The sequence below is a fragment of the Haliotis asinina genome, chromosome 4, assembly GCF_037392515.1.
Source record: "Haliotis asinina isolate JCU_RB_2024 chromosome 4, JCU_Hal_asi_v2, whole genome shotgun sequence".
Taxonomy (NCBI): Eukaryota; Metazoa; Mollusca; class Gastropoda; order Lepetellida; family Haliotidae; genus Haliotis; species Haliotis asinina.
In genome coordinates this window covers 63,557,717-63,577,506 of record NC_090283.1, presented here as the reverse complement: position 1 = coordinate 63,577,506, position 19,790 = coordinate 63,557,717, and the positions used below count along the sequence as shown (strand labels likewise).

Sequence of the window (19,790 nt, the reverse complement as noted above, 5' to 3'; positions counted from 1 at the left end):
CGTATACTTGTAAATGTAGCTTTGTGAAAATATCTTATACGTGCAGAAGTTAATCACGTCAATATTAGACTGTCTAGTGCCGAGTAAGTAGACATCCCACTTTTAGCAATAATTTAGCAACGCTTTAATGACAAAGCTACCCCACAGCCTGGTCTAGTGAAGATCGTTTGCCGATTGCAGCGTTATATAACATTACAATATGCTACTGATTTATAACTCTTTGCCCATTAAACGATTGCATCATTTACTAGTGTAACTGTCTATACACACAGCTAGGAGGATGGTGAGTATATATGAAAATACAACGTAAAGGGTAACAATGTTCATTGCATAGAACATTTCGGTGTAGATTCTGATACTGTTATCAAACTGAACTGAGTTGGCAACGAGGTAAGAATAATTATTTACACTGAGCGACTGACTCTACTTGTTATCCATAAAGTTGTATAAGATATATATGTCTAAAATATGTTCGTTTAGGACGTATGCGTCAGTGCCCCTGGCGTTATATTATCCATAAAAAGCTTGGTGGTCCTTTCAACGGAATCACGATGACGAATTGTTATCCAGCGATATGTACTGGCACGTCATTCCAAGACTGATCGAAACTACAACTTACTCCCATCACACCTGAGAACATATGACCGAGCCGCCAGGTTCAAACAACGAATCAATGTTTATCCTGATTTTAGGGAGAGGGAAAAAAAACCCAACGTATGCTCTGACCAATTACAACACAGATAACATCGCCCGGTCGGCAATGTTTCTCGTGCAACACGTGCCACTGTCTGCAGCCACCTGCTTCAAAGTCAGACAGTGTCAGGATTCGCACGAATTTCACACAGTAGCTATACAGGGTCACGCCCAGACGAAACAAAAGACGTGTGCAGCTGCACCGGCTACGTCCATTAGTATTCACGGGTGATGACGTCGCTAATTATACGCTGATGCAAACCCGTGAAGAATGACCGATGTATTTGTGTTGGTCGTTGACATCATCCCGTGATTTTGCGATGTTTATTATGGCTGAATCGTCCCCAGAATTGTCACCACAGATATCACGGTGGATATATTGCTATATCACCAGTCGCACAAATTGATGCCCCCGTGAATATAGGCACGATCGTTGTTGTATATATCGTTGAGGACCTCATAGAGCCTGCTGTCTTTCTGCTTCATGTTATTTCTGGTGAACCATTCATTGGGACACAGCGCCGAGCCCTGACATGTGTTCATTCCGTCTGCAAGATTTGAAAAACATGTACCCATAGGGTAAATAATAATGATCAGCAAAAGAAACGCAAGTTTTTAAAGTCTCATAAAAGTGAGCGTTCATATTTTATGTTGTCTATCTAAAAACTAAGCAGAGGTACGTTTCTTTTGCTGTCCAGTATATTTCCATTTATGTTATTAAAACATTCATCCTTAAAATCGATCGGACAAACAATTATACCTACTTTGCAAAAGGTATTGGGAGTAAGATTATTTATGGAACGGGATCAGGGCCAAATGATCCTATACTCCCAAAACATACTTTAGAAGGTCTGTAAACATGAAAATATCCTAAGGAGCAGAATCGTACTATGTTATCAGGTAAAAAAATCCCGAAGAAACTATTTCCAAGGCAAAATCTTTAAAATCGGCTTGTATTGATTTTTGGGAAATGATACCACCAGTTATGTTTTTTGAATGATCAGCTTCCGAAAGGAACTGAAAATATTCTTTGAAAAGAGAACCGTGAAGGTCCGGGGTAGAATAGGCCTTCAGCAACCCATCTTTGCCATAGAAGGCGAGTGAAAGGGATCGGATGGTCTGACTCGCTGACTTGGTTGCCACGCCACCGGTGACTGCGGTGTAGAACTAAACTCACTCACTCATACTTTAAAAAGGTATCGGGCTGCCGTAAGATTAGAGGTGTTATGGATGGGTGGTCGGTTAATCCGTGGAAGGCGTTTGTTCCAATCCAAACATGGGTACAACTGCACTCACTCACTCACCCTTTTCTGGTGTCCTTTGCCGTGATATTGCTAGAATATTGACAGAGGTGGGGTGTGGCAAGTCACACACTTTTGTGAGAGGCTAGTCCTACTGGGCAATGCAAATCTAATAAGGTTTTGTATCAACGCGTACTTTTGCCTTTGGCAGGCAATACTATAAGGGTAACTCTATTTTACAGGGCATTATCATTTGCAGAAGCCCGAGGTCTTTCATTAACTGCCCGACGAAGGAGGGCAGTTGAAAAGACCGAGGGCTCCTGCAAATGATAATGCTCTGAAAAATAGCGTTAGCGTCATTATAGCTAAAATGAATAGAATCTTTAATAAAATAAGAATAAAAACAACGACATCGGTTTAGAAGCATTTACTGCCAACAACAAACGACGGAGGCCACTGACACAATTTCTGCAAATATAGACACGTAATAGAACATCACAGATGACGTCTCTTTTGAGAGTGACGACATTCGACCTCGACCTTCGCCCATACTACCAGCCAGTTTTCAGTGATCAACAACGTTAGACTTCAAGTCGATATTTTCATTGCTGTATGTTGCCATTTATGGTACAATTGTTATGGTTGGCACATGCAGGAAAGTGCATGATGGCACAGGCACATGTGGCGAATGTGAGCCAGATATATGGTCAATAATGAACCCAACTTCAAACGAACCGTAGGTGATTGAACTTCAACAGCTGAGCTACCTATGACGTCACCTAACAACGGGCTTGATAATGGCCAGTCGTCAAGCATTTTGCGGCCATTATCAAGTTACAGTGGCCCGCTCATTTCTGATAGCGTGCGGCTGTTTTAATGATAATTCTATCCATTTTAGCTATGTTATGTGTGATAGGTGTGTAGGTATGTAGGTACAGGGTGTGTAGGTATAGGGCTTAAAAGGAACAGGAATAGTTACATGTTGTAGCCGAGTTGAGTTTGGTGGATTGGAACCATGAGAGGGACGCCTGTCTGAAGTAGTCTATCACTGGAATCGTCATCCCCCAGGCAGACGGGGCGTCCGAGTTGGCATCCAGCACCTGAAACAGTGAAGCAGATACATGATGACATATGATGGTACCCCTTGAGAGGAGGAACTGTGGGGGTAGCCTAGTGGTTAAACCGTTCGCTCGTACCGCGGAAGATCCTGTTTCGACCCACAACTGGATGCCAAGTATTAAACATATTTCTGGTGGAAGATTGCAAAGCGGCATACAACAATACCCTTTCATTCATAGCAGGAGCGGTAGAAGGACCACAAATGGAATTTACACGTACGTGTGGATTTGAACACGTGCATCTCTGTGCTGATTCAACGCTGTTACCGCAAAACTACCCCACCCAATTTAAACATAAAATCCGAACAAATATACACCGAGAACAAAATGTTAAGCGCCATCCTATTTCAAAACTAAGATGTGAAGCTGTCGAAATGTTAGGCTGAACTAATTGGGAAAAGCTAGGGATGTCATAATCATTTGTATTTACAACTAAAGGAAATATTGCTACACATACGATGGCACTGTTTTTACATCAAAACAACTATTCTTGTTGCGCTTATACAAGACTATTAAATTTAGGTTTCACTTGTTGAAAGTGACAATTTCACTTTTCAAAAGAAGGTAACTTTTGTGAGGAAAACAAAATGCATGGTTTCCATTAAGCTCATGCATCCTGTTGAAAGTAAAAGATAATTTCCATTACGGTTTTGTTTTTATACTAAAAGGACTAAACCAAATTTTTCTGAAAGATTTCTTAAGTGCCAACCTCTATTTTTGCCAAATATACTGGGAGGCGCTTAACTTTTTATTCACGGTATAGTACAACGCATGAACATTGTGGGTAATCATGACTCAGTGATTTAGTTTTACACCGCACTTAGCAATTTTCCAGCACTATCACGGCAAGAGGCACGTGAAATGGGCTTCACACTCTGTACCCATGTGTGCGGATTGTTACCTTATGATGATGCATGTGTAGGTCAGACAGCAACTGGAGTATCCAAAGTATGTCTGCAACATCTGCACGAAGAACTCACACAGTTGATATTTATGCATGGCATCGTCTCCCAATTGTTCGTTCAATGATCATTAGGTGAATCATGGGATTGTCTGGTCCAACCACATAGCTGGAATAACGTCTTTTATAGCATAGGCTCTTAACAGCGACACATGGCTTAGTTATGACCAGACAAAGGTAGCGGTTTTCGCATTATTCACCGCGGTAGAGATCGTGTATTACTGACATCCATTCAATCACTAGACCAATTAAAGATCCTGACTAAAGTTCGCCGTCTACTTCCCGATCCAAAAAGTGTTCGTAGCGCCAAGACATTCAAAAATCTATAGTAGACTGTAGAGTTACGACAGGTCGTAACGTTACGAACGCTTTATGGGACACCCTGTAATCTATGTTTGTCGTAAGAGACGACTGACGGAGTCGGATGGTCGAACTCGGTGTACCATAATAGAATCTGTGTTATGACTCCAAACATTCCATATATTACCTTCTGTTTGTGAGAATCCGTAAGGACATACTTGTAGATGGATCTACTGAACTCAGCAACGAGGAGGTTCTCAAATTGATTGGGGTTCGTACTCGAACATTCGACATTCTGAGCTGGCACAACGACCAGCCGACCACCGTAGGCGATCTCGTACGCTAGAGGAAGGCTGCGGTCGGAGCAGGTGAGGCTGCAGTTGCCGGTACAGATATCTGGAACAGAAAGAAGACGTCAGTCACTGTAATATGAATAAGCACAAAACATAACAAGTCATCAGGGCTGAAACTTCAAAATGTTATCAGCCTGAATTGGATTTAACCAGACCACACACCAAGATATGGTGAATTTTCTCAGATGTATGGAACATCTAATTATTTTCTTACCAGACCATCGGGTTGGTTAGCTGTAAATTTAGACCCTCCGTCAAGAATCTAGACTAGTACTGTCTCAGGAGGTCGGATGGGTCTCATTTCCTACAATGCGTTGATGAAGCTGGGGGTACATGTGATCCCATGACGATTAATACAGGGATTGGGAAAGAGAACTTTGACAATGGGCCATTTTCAGGATTATTATCCATTTTCTGAATTTAGAATGGGCCATTGCTCTTGTATCAATAGTAAACTTCAAAACTTTAGTGGTCCATTTTTCATTCTAATGTGCAAAAACGACCCACGGCCCCTGCCTTACCAAATACCTGAAATACCGTAATAAATGTAGGGGATATTCTATTTTGAGAGCATAGCACTAGCTAATGCCAATTGTCATAATGCCAGTATGAGAAAACGCAATATATACCCATACAAATGAAACATTTTCAAAGGAATGGAATAAATTGTCACATTTTCCTCAATTTCTCTTCATCCCCTGTTTCCTCTTTGGCTTTAACACTTGCTTTATATCAATCTTATAAATCCAATATCACCTACATTTTTTGACAAAAACTGTAGTAGTTGGTGGAAAAAAAAGTTGCATTTATGTGCCTGCCCGTGTGCGTGTCTGCGTTTTCTATCCCGGATCATTGTCGATGTAACTGAGGTACCGCAGTCAATGCAGGGCCATTAGATAGGTTAGAAATGATTTCCTCAACTCATGCTTGGGTGACTAACGGGATCGGGTGGTCAGGCTCGCTGATTTGTAACATATGTCATATTTGGGATTACACTTTCTTGGCAAAGTACAAATTCTAGTACTTTTTTTTTGTTGAGTCCCATCCGGGATTCGATCTCGTACTCTATGAGTCAGGCACGTAATCGCCAGCACACAAAGTCAGCCGCCTAACCCGCTCAGCCTCCGCGACTTCCACATCAAATGATATAGGCATACCACGTCCCTGTATGAATGAAATAATGATGTAAAAGTAAACTCACTCACTCACCCTTGCCGGAGTTGTGTACCCTATTCACACACTATACTGACTCCGAACCAAGCAGTCTATGGTTTATCTCTTTAATGCAGACTTCATAACAACTGGACTTCATAACAATTACTATTGTTTAGCTTCTTTTCGCCTGATGGCATTGGGAATCGAACCATCGACTTTCCGCTCTCTGACAGACACTCTACCACTAGCCCAGTGGTTAAAGACCCGGGTTCGATTACCCACATGGGTACAATGTGTGAAGCCCATTTCTGGTGTCCCCTGCCGCGATATTGATGGATTATTGCTGAATGCGGCGTAAAACCATACTCACTCACTCACTCACTCACTCACTCACTCACTCACTCACTCACTCATGTCTACTAGACTACGAGGAGAGATCCCAGTTCTTTCTGCACGTTGTTCAGTTCATTTGGGGAAGGCCACCATCACACTGTACCTGTCCTTGGTGCTCACTAAAAACTCACTCACTTCTACAGTTTGGCGTCGGCGTGTACTCGGGGAAGACGGAGATGTCCTCGGTGCGACGGTAGTAGATCCCCACAGCAAGATTAGCAGCAACACGGCGGTACAACGTGGGCGACATGAATGACACCATCAGGTGTGTGAGACGAGCTGCCTGGAAGTAAAATTAAGTAAAATTGGACAAAATCCTTAATATAATATGAACAAAGAACTGTGCAAAAACTGGATAATATTGCACAATTGCAGCAGTATCATAAGCACCTGTTTATAAGTGAGTGGGTTTAAGTTTTACGCCGCACTCAGCAATATTCCAGCTATGGCGGGGTTCTGTAAACAATCGGCCTGGACCAAACAATCCAGTGATCAACAACATGAGCATCGATCTGAGCAATTGGTAACCGATGACATGTGTCAACCACGTCAGCGGGCCTGACCATCCGACCCCGTTAGTCGCCTCTTACGACAAGTATATTTGCCTTTTATGACACGCAAGGGTTGCTGAAGGCCTGTTATACCCAGGGACCTTCACGGGTCACCTGTTTATGAATTATCACAATACAGTAAGAGTATGTCATGACATAAATTGCAATAGCGCGGTAAAATGCAATAACAATGCACGTGGTCGCGCAAAGATTAGCATATCCTGCTTCAGCATGGCAACCCGTCGCAAACACATGAAACGCAAATCAGCTGTTCACTTGGAATATCAGGGGAACATAGTACAAGTCCTAAATAATATAATATAATTAATCCGAAATCATCTTATTTCATATTCCGTGTGTAGGATACATTCACTCGTAACGTGGAGTGCGCATCTCTGAAGAAAACTGTAAGAGCCCCATGCAAGGTTTCGTTCCACACGGTACGTCATCACGACGTCATATATTGCTCATTGTGGTGTAAACGATATGACGTCACAATTGCACATTGAAAACCGAGACATCAAGTTCTTCATTGTCTTATTTGGGCGCAGTGACTGACCGCACGGAAACATTGGTGGGGCAGAGCGTTGTTTCCCCGACCTGAAGTGCATTCTCACTTCATAGTTGCCACACATACATGTAGTACCACGGCGTAACGTGTTTTCGGGGTAGTAGCGCAAAAGATGATCATGAACATTATTGCGTATCAGCAGATTATCAAAACTGTAATTCCGTAAATAAATGTCACCTCAAGCTTTATAAATTTATTGTTAGAATGTTCTGTCGTCCGTTCGTTTCCAATGCAACATACATTTCGTGTCTTGTCCGCAAGCACAAGCGCTAGAAGTGACATACCATGTTTTCGGGTTACTCGAAACAACGTATTTTAATTAAAAGTCAAGCAAACTGGTAATTTTTTCTTGATTATTTTGATGTCTTTTTTGTTAAATTTGTTAAAAATAAAAATATTTACAGGTAAGTTATTCAATCATTTGCACATTCATTCTTCTTGTCTGCATGGCCCGTCATGGCAGGGACAATAAAACGTGTCATGTCCGTGCAGTATAATATCATCACAGTAGTATTTCAAATGAACCCAGAGATCACATGCCTGGTACGAATTCTGCTGCACGAAGAAAGTGTATGTAAGAGATGACCAATTCGGTTTTCAAGGGGTTTTTTATTACGTGGGTAACATTCCATTCGAGTCACGTGATATTTATGTTTGGCTTTTCACTCGAGCAGACGATGGTCGTCTTGACAAGTTGCGAGCGTTATTTCAAAATTATTATCACATTTACGAAGGTTCTCAAAGTGCATTACGTTCTATGGTAGAATTTTAGTACTTTGACAGAAATTAGGCCACAACTTCCGTGAAAGCTGAACATTTCAAACGCTGTGTGTTCCGATTGCGACGGAAGCTTCTGCATGCACACGAGACGGTGTTGACAGGTGGCGCTGTCATCTCACTGTACGCAAGAAATTACGGGGGAAAGAAATACCGCGAAAACATGGTTCGCCGAAAACATGGTACGACACGGTAGCTTTGTCTTGCCTAACGTATGATTGTAAAATATTATATCTATTCAAAGTGTCTGCACGAAGTGGGTGAAAAGGAAAGGGGACGATTGCCTGTGAAGTGATGAACGTTTCCGGATTGTACGTCACATGTCGCTTCCGGTAAGGCATACATTTTATCACGTGATATGTAAATTACAACACGATCTCATCATTTTAAGACAGTCATCGATACTGATGATATTCAGCGCGCATCGTTGGTATGCATACGAGGGGGTGTCAATAAGGTTTGAGCCTTGCATAGAAAAACACAAAATATTGGTATGAACCACATTTATTTTTTAACATAGTCCCCTTGTGAGTCAAGACACTTGTTCCATCTTTTCTGCCAGTCGCTGATGCCATCTCTGTAGAAGGCGCCATTTCGGTCCTCCAACCAAGCCTCAGTAGCAGCAAGAAGCTCATTATCATCCTGAAATCTACGACCACGCAAGTGTTTCTTGAGATTTGGGAGCAGATGGTAATCACTTGGTGCCAGGTCTGGAGAGTAGGGGGATGCGGCAAGATTTCGTACCCGCATTCCTGGGCTGCAACGCGAGAGGTGTTTACTGGAGCATTGTCTTGATGCAGAAGAATACCACGTCTGATCTTGCCCCGGCGCTTCTCCTTAACTGACTGTCGCACTTGCCTCAACAGTTAACGTAATATTCCCCATCCATTGTTCTTCCTTTTGGTAAGTAATCTATGTGGATGACGCCCTTGCTATCCCAGAAGACTGTCGCCATTACCTTCTGCACTGATCTGGAGGCTTTGAACTTTTTGGTCCTGGGAGAAGTGACATGTTTCCTTTCCATCAGGATCATAGTGGTGGATCCAGTTTTCATCACAGGTTACTAGCCTAAAGTGAAAATCTGCTGGATTCTTCTTGTATCTGGTTAGCATGGAGTTGCTTGTGGTGACCCTTGTTTGCTTCATTTCATCTGTAAGCATTCTTGGCACCCATCTTGCGCACACCTTAGACATGACGAGATGTTCATGAAGAACTGTCTCGATGGATCCGTGTGAAATGCCTGTGGTCTCCTCTAACTCGTGGAGTGTGATTCGACTATTTTCCAGCTCAAGTCTATGCACTCTGTCAATGTTTTCCTGACTAGTGCTTGTTGTTGGGCGACCTGGACGGGGGTCATCTTCAAGACTCTCTCTACCATGCTTAAATTCATTGACCCAACGTTTGATGGTAGCAGATGAAGGGGAACACTTCCCATAAACTGCTGAAAACCTTTCTTCAATGTTCTTCACTGAGTTTCCTTCAAGAACTAAAAACTTAATTACTGCTCTATACTCAATTTTATTCATTTTCACTGCCCTGAAGGGGCCTCTTTCTGTCAATGTGAGCTGTTCAATAACTTCTGAGAGTAGGATACCAAAACTTATATATCACATCAGCTACACCCCGAGGTTCAAGGTCGTACCACAGGCTGTGGCGCCTGGGTATGAAAAATGCTCAAGGCCCAAAACTTATTGACACCCCCTCGTATTTCATCTTGTCATCGTCGACTACATGGGCAATAGCGGTAATCCATCACTCGAGTTCACTACACTGAATCTACATCAACAGTGATTACACAATGCCATTTAGACAGTGGTCAAACGCAACATATGTCATATTTGGGATTTCACTGTCTAAGTAAAGTACAAATTCTAGTACTTTCTTGGTTGAGTCTCATCCTGGATGAAAAAAGAATACTAGAATTTGCACTTTACTAAGAAAGTGAAATCCCAAATATGACATATGTTGCATTTGATCACATTCTAACTTGTTATCATACTTTTCAACCGTGGGAGCCGTGCCAGTCTACACTTATCAGAGGGGTACACAAAGTACGCAGTCTAGACTACCAGTTGTCCGACTTTCATTTTTGTGGAAATCGCGGTGGCTGACTATGTGTGCTGGCGACTAGGTGCCCGACTCTGACGGTGCGGATTCGCATCCAGGATGAGACTATATCAATAGGTTTTTCAACATGTCAGCTAAAGCACAAACCGACCAACAACTCTTCTCGTGTGTAAAAGAACTGGATCATCACGTTGAAGACCGTGTTACTCCTGGCATTTCTTCATGCCGGACTGGTTATCGTGGACATTTTGTTCCGATGAATACCCTTGAAGGATTCGTTTTGTGGCCAAGTTCCGGAAGTGACGTTTTACCACCACCGTCGCCGACTTGGTTGACACATGTCATTGTATTCCAACTGCGTAGAACGATGTTCATGACATTGATCATGGGATTATCTGGTCTTGACTCAATTATATACCTGGGCCCAGATTTTCGAAGCCCTCTTAGCCCTAAGAGAGTCGTAAGTTAATGTTATGTATGGGACTATCCTAACGCCAAGAGAGCTTTGAACATGTAGGCCTTTGGATAATGCTGAGTTGCGTTACCGTCGCTCCTGTCATTACCTCATCTTCACTGAACGTCTATTTTCAGCATGGTGCTGTTCGACTTGGGGTGAAAATAAACCTATAGTAGTGAATGTGACCGGGACGTAGGTTGTCGAAGCCTTTTATGCACTAAGATAGTCGCAAGTGCTATTCATTAACATTATCTTACGACTAACTTAGAGCTAAGAGAGCTTCGAAAATCTAGGCCCTGAGTTTTACCACCATCGACTGGCGATAGAATACCCTGGACAGCGGGAGTTGAGATTGACGTGGTCCTACCTTCTGTAACGCCGCATCACTGACATGAGTCGTCCCCCTCACTTCTATACTGGGGGCACTAGGCTTAGTGTTGCTGTAACCGCATTGTGTAGCCCACATGTATTTGAACCCCGATACAGCGTCAGTGACAACTTGTTCTCCGACAGACGACGTCGTCAGTCTGCATGTGCTAAAGCTGTCAGCAGACTGCCCAGTCACTGTGTGTGTTGATAGTGTGAAGACTGAAAAGGTAAAAGAATAAATTGAGTGAGCTGAATTTTATGCCGCTTTTAGCAATCACGTTACGAGCATTATGGGGTTCTAACCTGAACTTGCATTAAAACGAGGGAACTGCTCCCTACATATGAAGACATGAGTCCTCAAATCAGTCTTAGCTGTCAGGTGTTCGACGTAGCCTTATCTTTCCAACCAACGCAAGTCTACTTTTATAGTGAGTGAGTTTCTCGCACAACGTTCACTTTTCACAGCTTACGAAAGTGTGCGCTTCAAGAAACAACAACTCGGCATCCAGGGGGTTAATTGTCATCCCACCTGGTCGTGTTTGCCATCACATCAATATTTCCAGGGAAGTGCCATTGTTTCTGTCTGTCAATCCATTGCTGAGTCTTCGCCTGTCCATTATCGTCAAAAAACCTATGTACATGTTCTTGTATCTTGTAATCCTTTCTGGATTGTCGCCCTTTGTTTTTCACACTTTCGGAGAGCAACATGTTTGTGTCCAAATGGTGGAAAGTAAGCAAAGTGTAACGAATGATCTGGACAGACTTCTTGTGCGCGGCAAGGCAGGGTCATTCGAACTCGCGGGATTGGAAAACGGCCTCAAAGCGAGATTCAGGAAGAAAGAATCCCCATTACTACGTAGAGTATTGTACAGTTTGACAGATGAATGCTATCTGTACGTGTACACAATCAACATAGATTAACCTTTCCCTTTCCTGTTGTGACAGATTCAGTCAGATATCATTTTGTAGTGTAGCTCCTGGTTGAATATAAATGTTCAAATGTTTTCCGTTTGATATGAATATAACTTTCAAAGAACAACACTTGAAATAAATTTACAAGGATAATGAAACATACAGTGACAAAACTCATTTACACACGTGGTTATGTTAGAAATCTTCGGGATTTTGACTATGTCTACATTTACGTGTATTTGCTTTACGCCGTACACAGCAAATATACCAGCTTCAAGGTGTCGGTCTGTAAGCCTTACCACCCGATTCCGTTAATCGCCTCTTACGACGAACATGGACTGCTGAAAACCAATTCATTCCCGTATCTTCACGAGTAGCACTAACTTTATGAAACGGGTCCAGTAGGGTCATATGTTTTGTTCATGATGTTCATTACTCGAATTATGAACACATATATTTTCATTTGGGTCAGTGAGTGAGTTTAGTTTTACGTCGCACTCAGCACTATTCAATCTATATGGCGGACCTATGGGAACATATGAAAGGTCTTAACCAAGTCAGCGAGTCTGACTACCCAGTCCTGTTAGTCTCCTATTATCGTTTCTTATTTACTTTATCTTTTGTGGACTATTTCAATGTATTATGATATATACTTGCCGGCAAAAATCGCCTCGAGCACGGCGTAGCTGGATGGGAGCATCCTTTAAGAACCTTAAAAGAAAAGTGATAATTTTCAGCATGCAATGATTGGATTACACGGATACAGATACACAAATAGCTTCCTACATGACAACATTAGTATAGGAGCTGGTACAATTATCATTATACAAAGATCCCGGGGGTAAGTATAGGAGAAAACACGCCTCCGAGGTTTTGGTAGACGATTTAAAACCGGATGTAGACGATCATTTAATGAAGCTACAAAACAATAACTGGAGTGCAGGTAAAGTGACAATAAACAGATAATTCAACCCCACTCCTTGCGTCCGCCCGGTGGCCAGATGGAAGATCGTCTGTCTACAAATTTGAGAGATGCAATTCCAGTCTTGCTATGGAAACCATTTGCACTTTGAGCTTACTCGTGAACGACATTTTTCAAATGATTTCAAACACTCATATATCATTTGAATGTTGATGTTCATGTAGAGTTAGGAAAAGCCGTATGACGTAACTAGAGAGCAATATGTTCGGTAGATGGAGAGTGAGCGAATGAGCTTATGAGCTTAATTTTACGCCGCTTTCAGTCATCTTCCAGTAATGTCACGCGTGTGCGTGCGTGCGTGCGTGTGTGTGTGTGATATGTACCCATGTGGGTCTTTGACACCGGGACTTCGACGAGACGAGCGCCTTAACCACTAGGCTACTCCGTTGTCTGTATGTTCAAAAGATATTTTACGAGAAAACAGGAAATGTGATGTTATTATATATATTATATATTTGGAATAATACTACCAAAACAGTGTTTTGTGAATTATTAACTTCCATTCTCATTTTGATTCTAAAATATTTTTTACAAATACATGCACCAAAACATCTCCCAAGAGCAATATCGGAGTTAGTTTTCCTTCACTATGCCTATGCTATGGGTTACTATGGCATTAATCCGCAGACGCTTATTTGAATGTACGCTCACCTGATAGTAAATAAATACACAGCAGGGGAGGGTTATAACGATTTCGGCATGTTAATATTTAATGTGCTGCCTCCACAAGCAACGAAGACGATGTTATGCTTTTTCTTGTTATCATCGCTGGCTAAGCAATAATAAGAAAACAATAAAAAAAAAAAAAAAACTACATCGTCATGATTATTGTCATCGTGTGTAGTACTAGTTCGCAGAAAACCCGGGGTCGATTCCCTATATGGGTTCGATGTGTGAAGCCAATTTCTGGTTCTATTGCTGGAATATTCAAAACGGTGCAAACACAGATATATAAATAGGTCCCGAAAGTGTTCTTAATGTCCAATCTAAAGTTAATAAGTTTGTAAACACTGACCACAAGCATTAACATACTTACAAAGATAGACCTCTGTATTTCAGAGCCGGCGTTAACAGTCCTCGCAGATTCTGAATTCTGACATTGAATAGAATGGCTGGTTCATTCGACACTCCGTGACCATACAGTGTGTTACCAACACGTCGAAACTTACAGAATAGCAACACTCAGTGTTTTCAGGCGCTATGAGTATATCACCTTGTCGACCACCCTAGCTGATGGCCGCCTGCATTCCAGCACTGATAACAATTGTTGTGAAACCTGTTCTCCCTACGACACTGAGGCTTAACGTACCGACTGTCCTGGGTAATGCATACATGATGTAGATTTGTAACACGGGTGGAAGTGTGTTTGTGTATTGGGCGGCTGAAATAATACTTGCTTTAGTTAAACACGTGTACTCTTTATTCGGAATTCATAACCTAGTTTGCAGTGATGATATTCATCGTGTAGTCGGATCTATCTTTTTGGGTGGTATTACTTTCAGAAATATCAAGTTAGGCCTTTCTTTTCTCCACATTTTAAAATGTATAACGTCTGTCGAGTCAGAGGATACGAAATGACAAATTCTAGGTTTACATTCTTGTGAACTTGACTGTGATGATAACATATTGTTGTGTTTAACAAATCCATACAATGTTTGGAGTTGATACAACAGTATTCGTGGTATTGAGCGGGCATATACGGGCCATTTAACACGTGATACCGAGTGCAGTCTGGGTTGACAAGGCTACAACTTTTGATGTTTTTACGTGTGATTATCAATGAAAAAAGGTGTAAATTATTTTTTCCGCATTGATGGTTTTATGATAGGTGAAATCGTTATCAAGATAAGTCGTCACAATACAGCTTTAATGGGAACTTTTACGTCTTGCTGTATACATTAAACCCCGTATGTACCGATTTATCCCGTCTCACAGTCCCTGCAACAGTCCCTGAAGCACACTATTTCCCCCACTTCCCAGCCTTGTCTGTCTCACAGTCCCTGAACCACACTATTTCCTCCACTTCCCAGCCTTGTCTGTCTCACAGTCCCTGAAGCACACTATTTCCCCCACTTCCCAGCCTTGTCTGTCTCACAGTCCCTGAACCACACTATTTCCCTAACTGCCCAGCCTTGTCTGTCCCACAGTCCCTGAAGCACACTATTCCCCCAACTGCCCAGCCTAGTCTGTCCCACAGTCCCTGAACCACACTATTCCCCCAACTGCCCAGCCTAGTCTGTCGTATGGACCCTAAACCACACTATTTCCCCAACTGCCCAGCCTAGTCTGTCGTACAGACCCTGAACCACACTATTTCCCCAACTGCCCAGCCTAGTCTGTCGTATGGACCCTAAACCACACTATTTCCCCATCTGCCCAGCCTAGTCTGTCGTATGGACCGTGAAGCAAGTATATCAAAGCCCACGCAAATCTAGAAAATGTGGCAATTCAGGATTTCCTTAACTTCTGAAAATGAAGAAAGTCTCAGGCCTCCATTTCATAATATTGTTTTGTTTTTACTATGAATTTTTTTCAGTATAGTATGTTCATTTCAGAGACTAGGTGTTAGTCTATGCTTAGCCATTTCTGCAATGCTAAAGCTCTCAATAAAGCAAGTCTATATGTCCAAAGGTGTGAATCTGCCCTCTCAATGGGGCTCCTTTTTAATTTGAAAGGGGGCGGTGGGGTAGACTAGTACGTGGTTAAAGCGTTCGCTCGTCACGCCGAGGACCCGGGTTCGATTCCTCACGTGGGTACAATGTGTGAGGCCAATTTTCGGGTGTCCCCCGCCCTGATATCGCTGGAATATAGCCAAAAGCGGCGTAAAACCAAACTCACCCACTAATTTGAAAGGAAGTATTTGTTTCAGTCAGAATTATATGCATTATCCGACTATGTATTAGTCTAGTGCGGACCGTGATACTGTCTGCTGTCTTGACAGGATGATAATGCGTGTAACAGAATTTCTAACAGCAAAAGCATCCCAAATCGGCGCCACTAGTATTTTCACATTTAGAGATCTGTCACGATCACTTCAAACTGATTCACAAAAACATCCGATACGTGCTCTAACTTTCTTGTCATTATCAAATAACTCCTCTTAGTGCATATCCATCGCCAGCATCAGTTATAACATTTTTGGATGATAATCTTCCCTCATAAACTCCAACATTTACCAATCGTATTGACTTATATCCTTTAAGTTGTAGTACGGTAAATTATCAAAATGTTCTAAGAACCAATTCGTAAAACATCCATTTTTACTTGTATGTAATAACTGTTATATGTTTAAATAACTGCATAAACAAGAGCAACCGAGTCAATAAATCGAGCCCTGGTGTTGTTGATTGTGTGGAGTACGATTCCGTCCTGACTGAAAAGGTTCAGTGCAGTAACGGGATTTTCGTGAACTTGGCTCTGAATATGTTTTGTAGTATTTCTGCAGTTATATTTAAACTGGGTGTTTCACTTCACTAGTAATGTTTGTTTGCTGTTTGTTGTTTACCAGTAGTGTTTGTTTCACTTTTTTTCCGTTCAACGCATTGCCCTTTTCATCTTAACCACCGCAGTCAGCGATATTCCAGCTGTATGGCGGCAGTCGCTACATAGTCGAGACAGAACCAGACAATCCAATAATCAGCATCATGAGCATCGGTCTATGCAAATGGGTACCATGACACGTGACAAGCAAGTCAGCGAGTCTGACCACCTGAATTTTGTTAGACCCCTCTAACTGCAAGCATGGGTTGCTAATGATAAATTATAAGCAGGATATTCATGGTTTTGATCACGAATTGGTTGACAGGTGTACAAGTCCGGTGATATCTCAGTAAATGATTTTGATAAAGGCAATACTTACATACACTGCCTGTGTGTAGAGATATCTGTGTGACGCCTGGGTCTTAGCGCCACTCTGACGTGCCACGGCGTGGGGGCTCACTACTGTGTTTCTCAGGTGTGGAGGCTCACCATTTACCTACCCCTTTAAACCAGCGTCACGTGTTGTTCAGGTGATACACACGGAAGTGTCGATGAGGACGCACGTTTCACAGCTGATCTGCGTATGAATGATTCCATGGCGTTGCGTTCGGGCGATTATGTTATAATTGTGTTTTAAATCTATAAAACTTCCATTACGATACTGTTATTCACACCGGGCACCTCTCCATCGTGTGCCATCTCATTTGTTTGTTGTTAACCGTCACACTCTTCAAGTCTTTTGGCGCCTGTCTGTGAATAATCTGGACCAGACAATCCAGTGACTAACATCATGAGCGTCGATCTGCTGAACATATTTCAGGGCATATACAAATATTAGTTCAGTTCTGTAACTCTCCGATCGACGGGCAAGGTAACCACGTGACAAACTGAGGCTCATCGTACAGCAGGATGGCGTAATAATGAGGGCGAGGACATCCCACGAGGAGTTATGTCACTTTAGAAAAGAGCACTCCAACGACGTGGCTACCCCACCGCCCTGTCAGTAAAGGACGTAAATGACACAAAATGGTATACATGTAAATGTGATTTTTTGACAGCAGTTGTGAATTGGTTCCAAAATATATGTGATATAATTGAGCGAAATGAACGAGCCAAATACAATATTATACCTATCTCTAAAATATTCGTGGTAAACTAAGTCCACATTGCCCTAATACAACGTAGAAAAGCGTCTTTAAATGATGAGACAAAGTACAACAAATACATGGTTTAGATTTGTGGGTGTTCTCTCACTCCACAACACCCTCAATCCTTGAGTGAGTTTAGTTGGGTCGCCTTCAGCAGTATCACTCGTAAACACCAGAAGTGGACTTCATTCATTGTACCGAAATGGGGAATCGAACCCGGGTCTTCAGCGTGACGTAAAAAGGCTTTAAACACTAGGCTAATTCAGCTCCCCCAGCCACCCTTGAAACGAGATCACCCACGGCGTAACACTAAACTCACTCACTCACTGCACAACACCCTCAATCCTTGAGTGAGTTTAGTGTTACGCCGCACCAAGCAGTATTCTAGCAATATGGCGGCGGACTCTGGGCCAGACAATTTAGTGGTCAACAGCATGAGCATCAATCTGCGCAGCTGGGAAGCGATGACATATCAGCGGTGTTGTGGTAACGGAAAGTCATAGGTATTGGAATTGATGGGTATAAGTGGTTAGTGCGGCCGTTGCCAATTAATTAGTATAAAGACGGAACACTTCAATCGTGAGAGACAGAACAGGATATGTTGATGTTAACACTGTAAGGATCGAAGACGTGATGATTCACCTGTCAGTGATGCTAGATATTTTCTGAATACACCAAATATGTCAGAATTTTGAATTTTAAACGAATCAAAACACATCATTTGAGACACCTTTAAGTGTGGGTCATTTGGTCTTTTACGTTGAAGTCGTAGTTGGACAGATGATTGTATGAATCACCGGATTGTATGGCTCGGATAACAGCCACACTGCTGGAGTGAGTGAGTTTAGTTTTACGCCGCACTCAACAATATTCCAGCTATATGGCGGCGGTCTGTAAATAATCAAGTCGGGACCAGACAATCCAGTGATCAACAACATAGCACCGATCTGCGCAATTGGGAACCGATGACATGTGTCAACCAAGTCAGCGAGCCTGACCACCCGATCCCGTTAGTCGCCTCTTACGACAAGCATGGTCACCTTTTATGGCAAGCATGGGTTGCTGAAGGCCTGTTCTAGCCCGGGGCCTTCACAGGGGCCACACTGCTGGACTGTGTTGTTGATTGTTGATTTAAACATGAAACAAGCAGCAAGCTAACAAAATACATCCGTGAATTACACTAGTTATTGTTTGTGAGACATGAGATAAAATACGGTATGTTTTTATGTTGACTGACTTGAAACATTTACAGTTTTCGTTAAAAAACTTCCAACAAAATAGCCAAAATGGGATTTAAATAAACAATAAACTCCTTTACTCTAACTCCTCATAAAACATCCAACCCTACCTTCCCGAGAGCAGGGTACTGAGCTGAAGTGATTGATAACTCTCTCTCTCTCTCTCTCTCTCTCTCTCTCTCTCTCTCTCTCTCTCTCTCTCTCTCTCTCTCTCTCTCTCTCTCTCTCTCTCTCTCTCTCTCTCTCTCTCTCTCTCTCTCTCTCTCTCTCTCTCTCTCTCTCTCTCTCTCTCTCTCTCTCTCTCTCTCTCTCTCTCTCGTAACATGTTACGCTTTAACAACTGCCTCTAGTCCCCACCCAGCCATCTAACTTCCACATACCGCTACCAATATATAGTCACATCGAAAACAGTTTCTGAGTCGTCTCGAGCACATCTCCCAAACACACCCAAGGCGTCTCCATCCTCCAAGTCCGGTTCTCCGCTTGGTATCATATCGTCATCGATTACCGATACACACACACAAACATATCACAGCACTGACTGTAAAAGTCAATACTCATTGATAATTAGCAATCTGTATTGAAATAAGACGTTCATTTTTTGCCTCACAGCAAACAGAGCATTGCCAGTTGTTGATTCAGACATAAATTTGTTTGCATACTCGTTCAGCCCGACATACTCAGTGCTGTGTTTAGGTGCTTATATATGGGACATATCAAGGCGTTAATGTGGTGTTTTTATCAGTTACAGTCAATGTAATGAATAATTCATGAAACGGCAGGTAATTTCAGCTATAAGAACCTTTTGTAGTTTTTAACGTTTTAACAATCTACATAAACTATTGAGCCAAGTAGTGGCAAACTTCGGGTAAGTTTCAAGCCTTGGAATAATGCTACTAATTCTACTTTTTGCGATCCAATGCATTGCTGTTCTCTGGCGTTGCATTATTACCCTACTTTCAAAGCCGCGCGACCACGCGAACGTATAGATCCGTACAGCCGCCAAGGCTATTTTGCGAGAACG

The 19,790-nt window shown here is 42.3% G+C and overlaps 1 protein-coding gene across 2 annotated transcripts; it reads right to left on the bottom strand.

Annotated features, from left to right (window-relative positions):
- Window positions 1-230: 230 nt before the first annotated feature.
- On the bottom strand, window positions 231-16,992 carry LOC137282645 (uncharacterized). Of its 2 annotated transcripts, none has more exons than XM_067814432.1 (7): window positions 13,937-14,166; window positions 12,576-12,629; window positions 11,005-11,225; window positions 6,350-6,497; window positions 4,501-4,709; window positions 2,914-3,034; window positions 231-1,241 (listed from the first exon to the last, which is right to left on the bottom strand). In XM_067814432.1, the coding sequence occupies exons 2-7, from the start codon at window positions 12,616-12,618 to the stop codon at window positions 1,081-1,083; spliced, it is 903 nt and encodes a 300-aa protein (XP_067670533.1). In that variant the 5' UTR covers window positions 12,619-12,629; window positions 13,937-14,166; the 3' UTR covers window positions 231-1,080. The 2 variants fall into 2 exon arrangements, with proteins under 2 accessions (XP_067670533.1, XP_067670534.1); XM_067814433.1 differs by lacking the exon at window positions 13,937-14,166 and adding an exon at window positions 16,760-16,992 and having other exon boundaries at window positions 658-1,241.
- Window positions 16,993-19,790: the final 2,798 nt, after the last annotated feature.

Excerpts from the sequence above, each read along its gene's own strand:
- LOC137282645 (XM_067814433.1), bottom strand. The coding sequence starts at position 12,618 with ATGCTCCCATCCAGCTACGCCGTGCTCGAGGCGATTTTTGCCG. Across the intron at positions 3,035-4,500 it reads CGGATTCTCACAAACAGAAG|GTGCTGGATGCCAACTCGGA; the intron begins GTAATATATGGA and ends TCACTGTTTCAG. Across the intron at positions 1,242-2,913 it reads ACTCAACTCGGCTACAACAT|ACGGAATGAACACATGTCAG; the intron begins GTAACTATTCCT and ends CAAATCTTGCAG.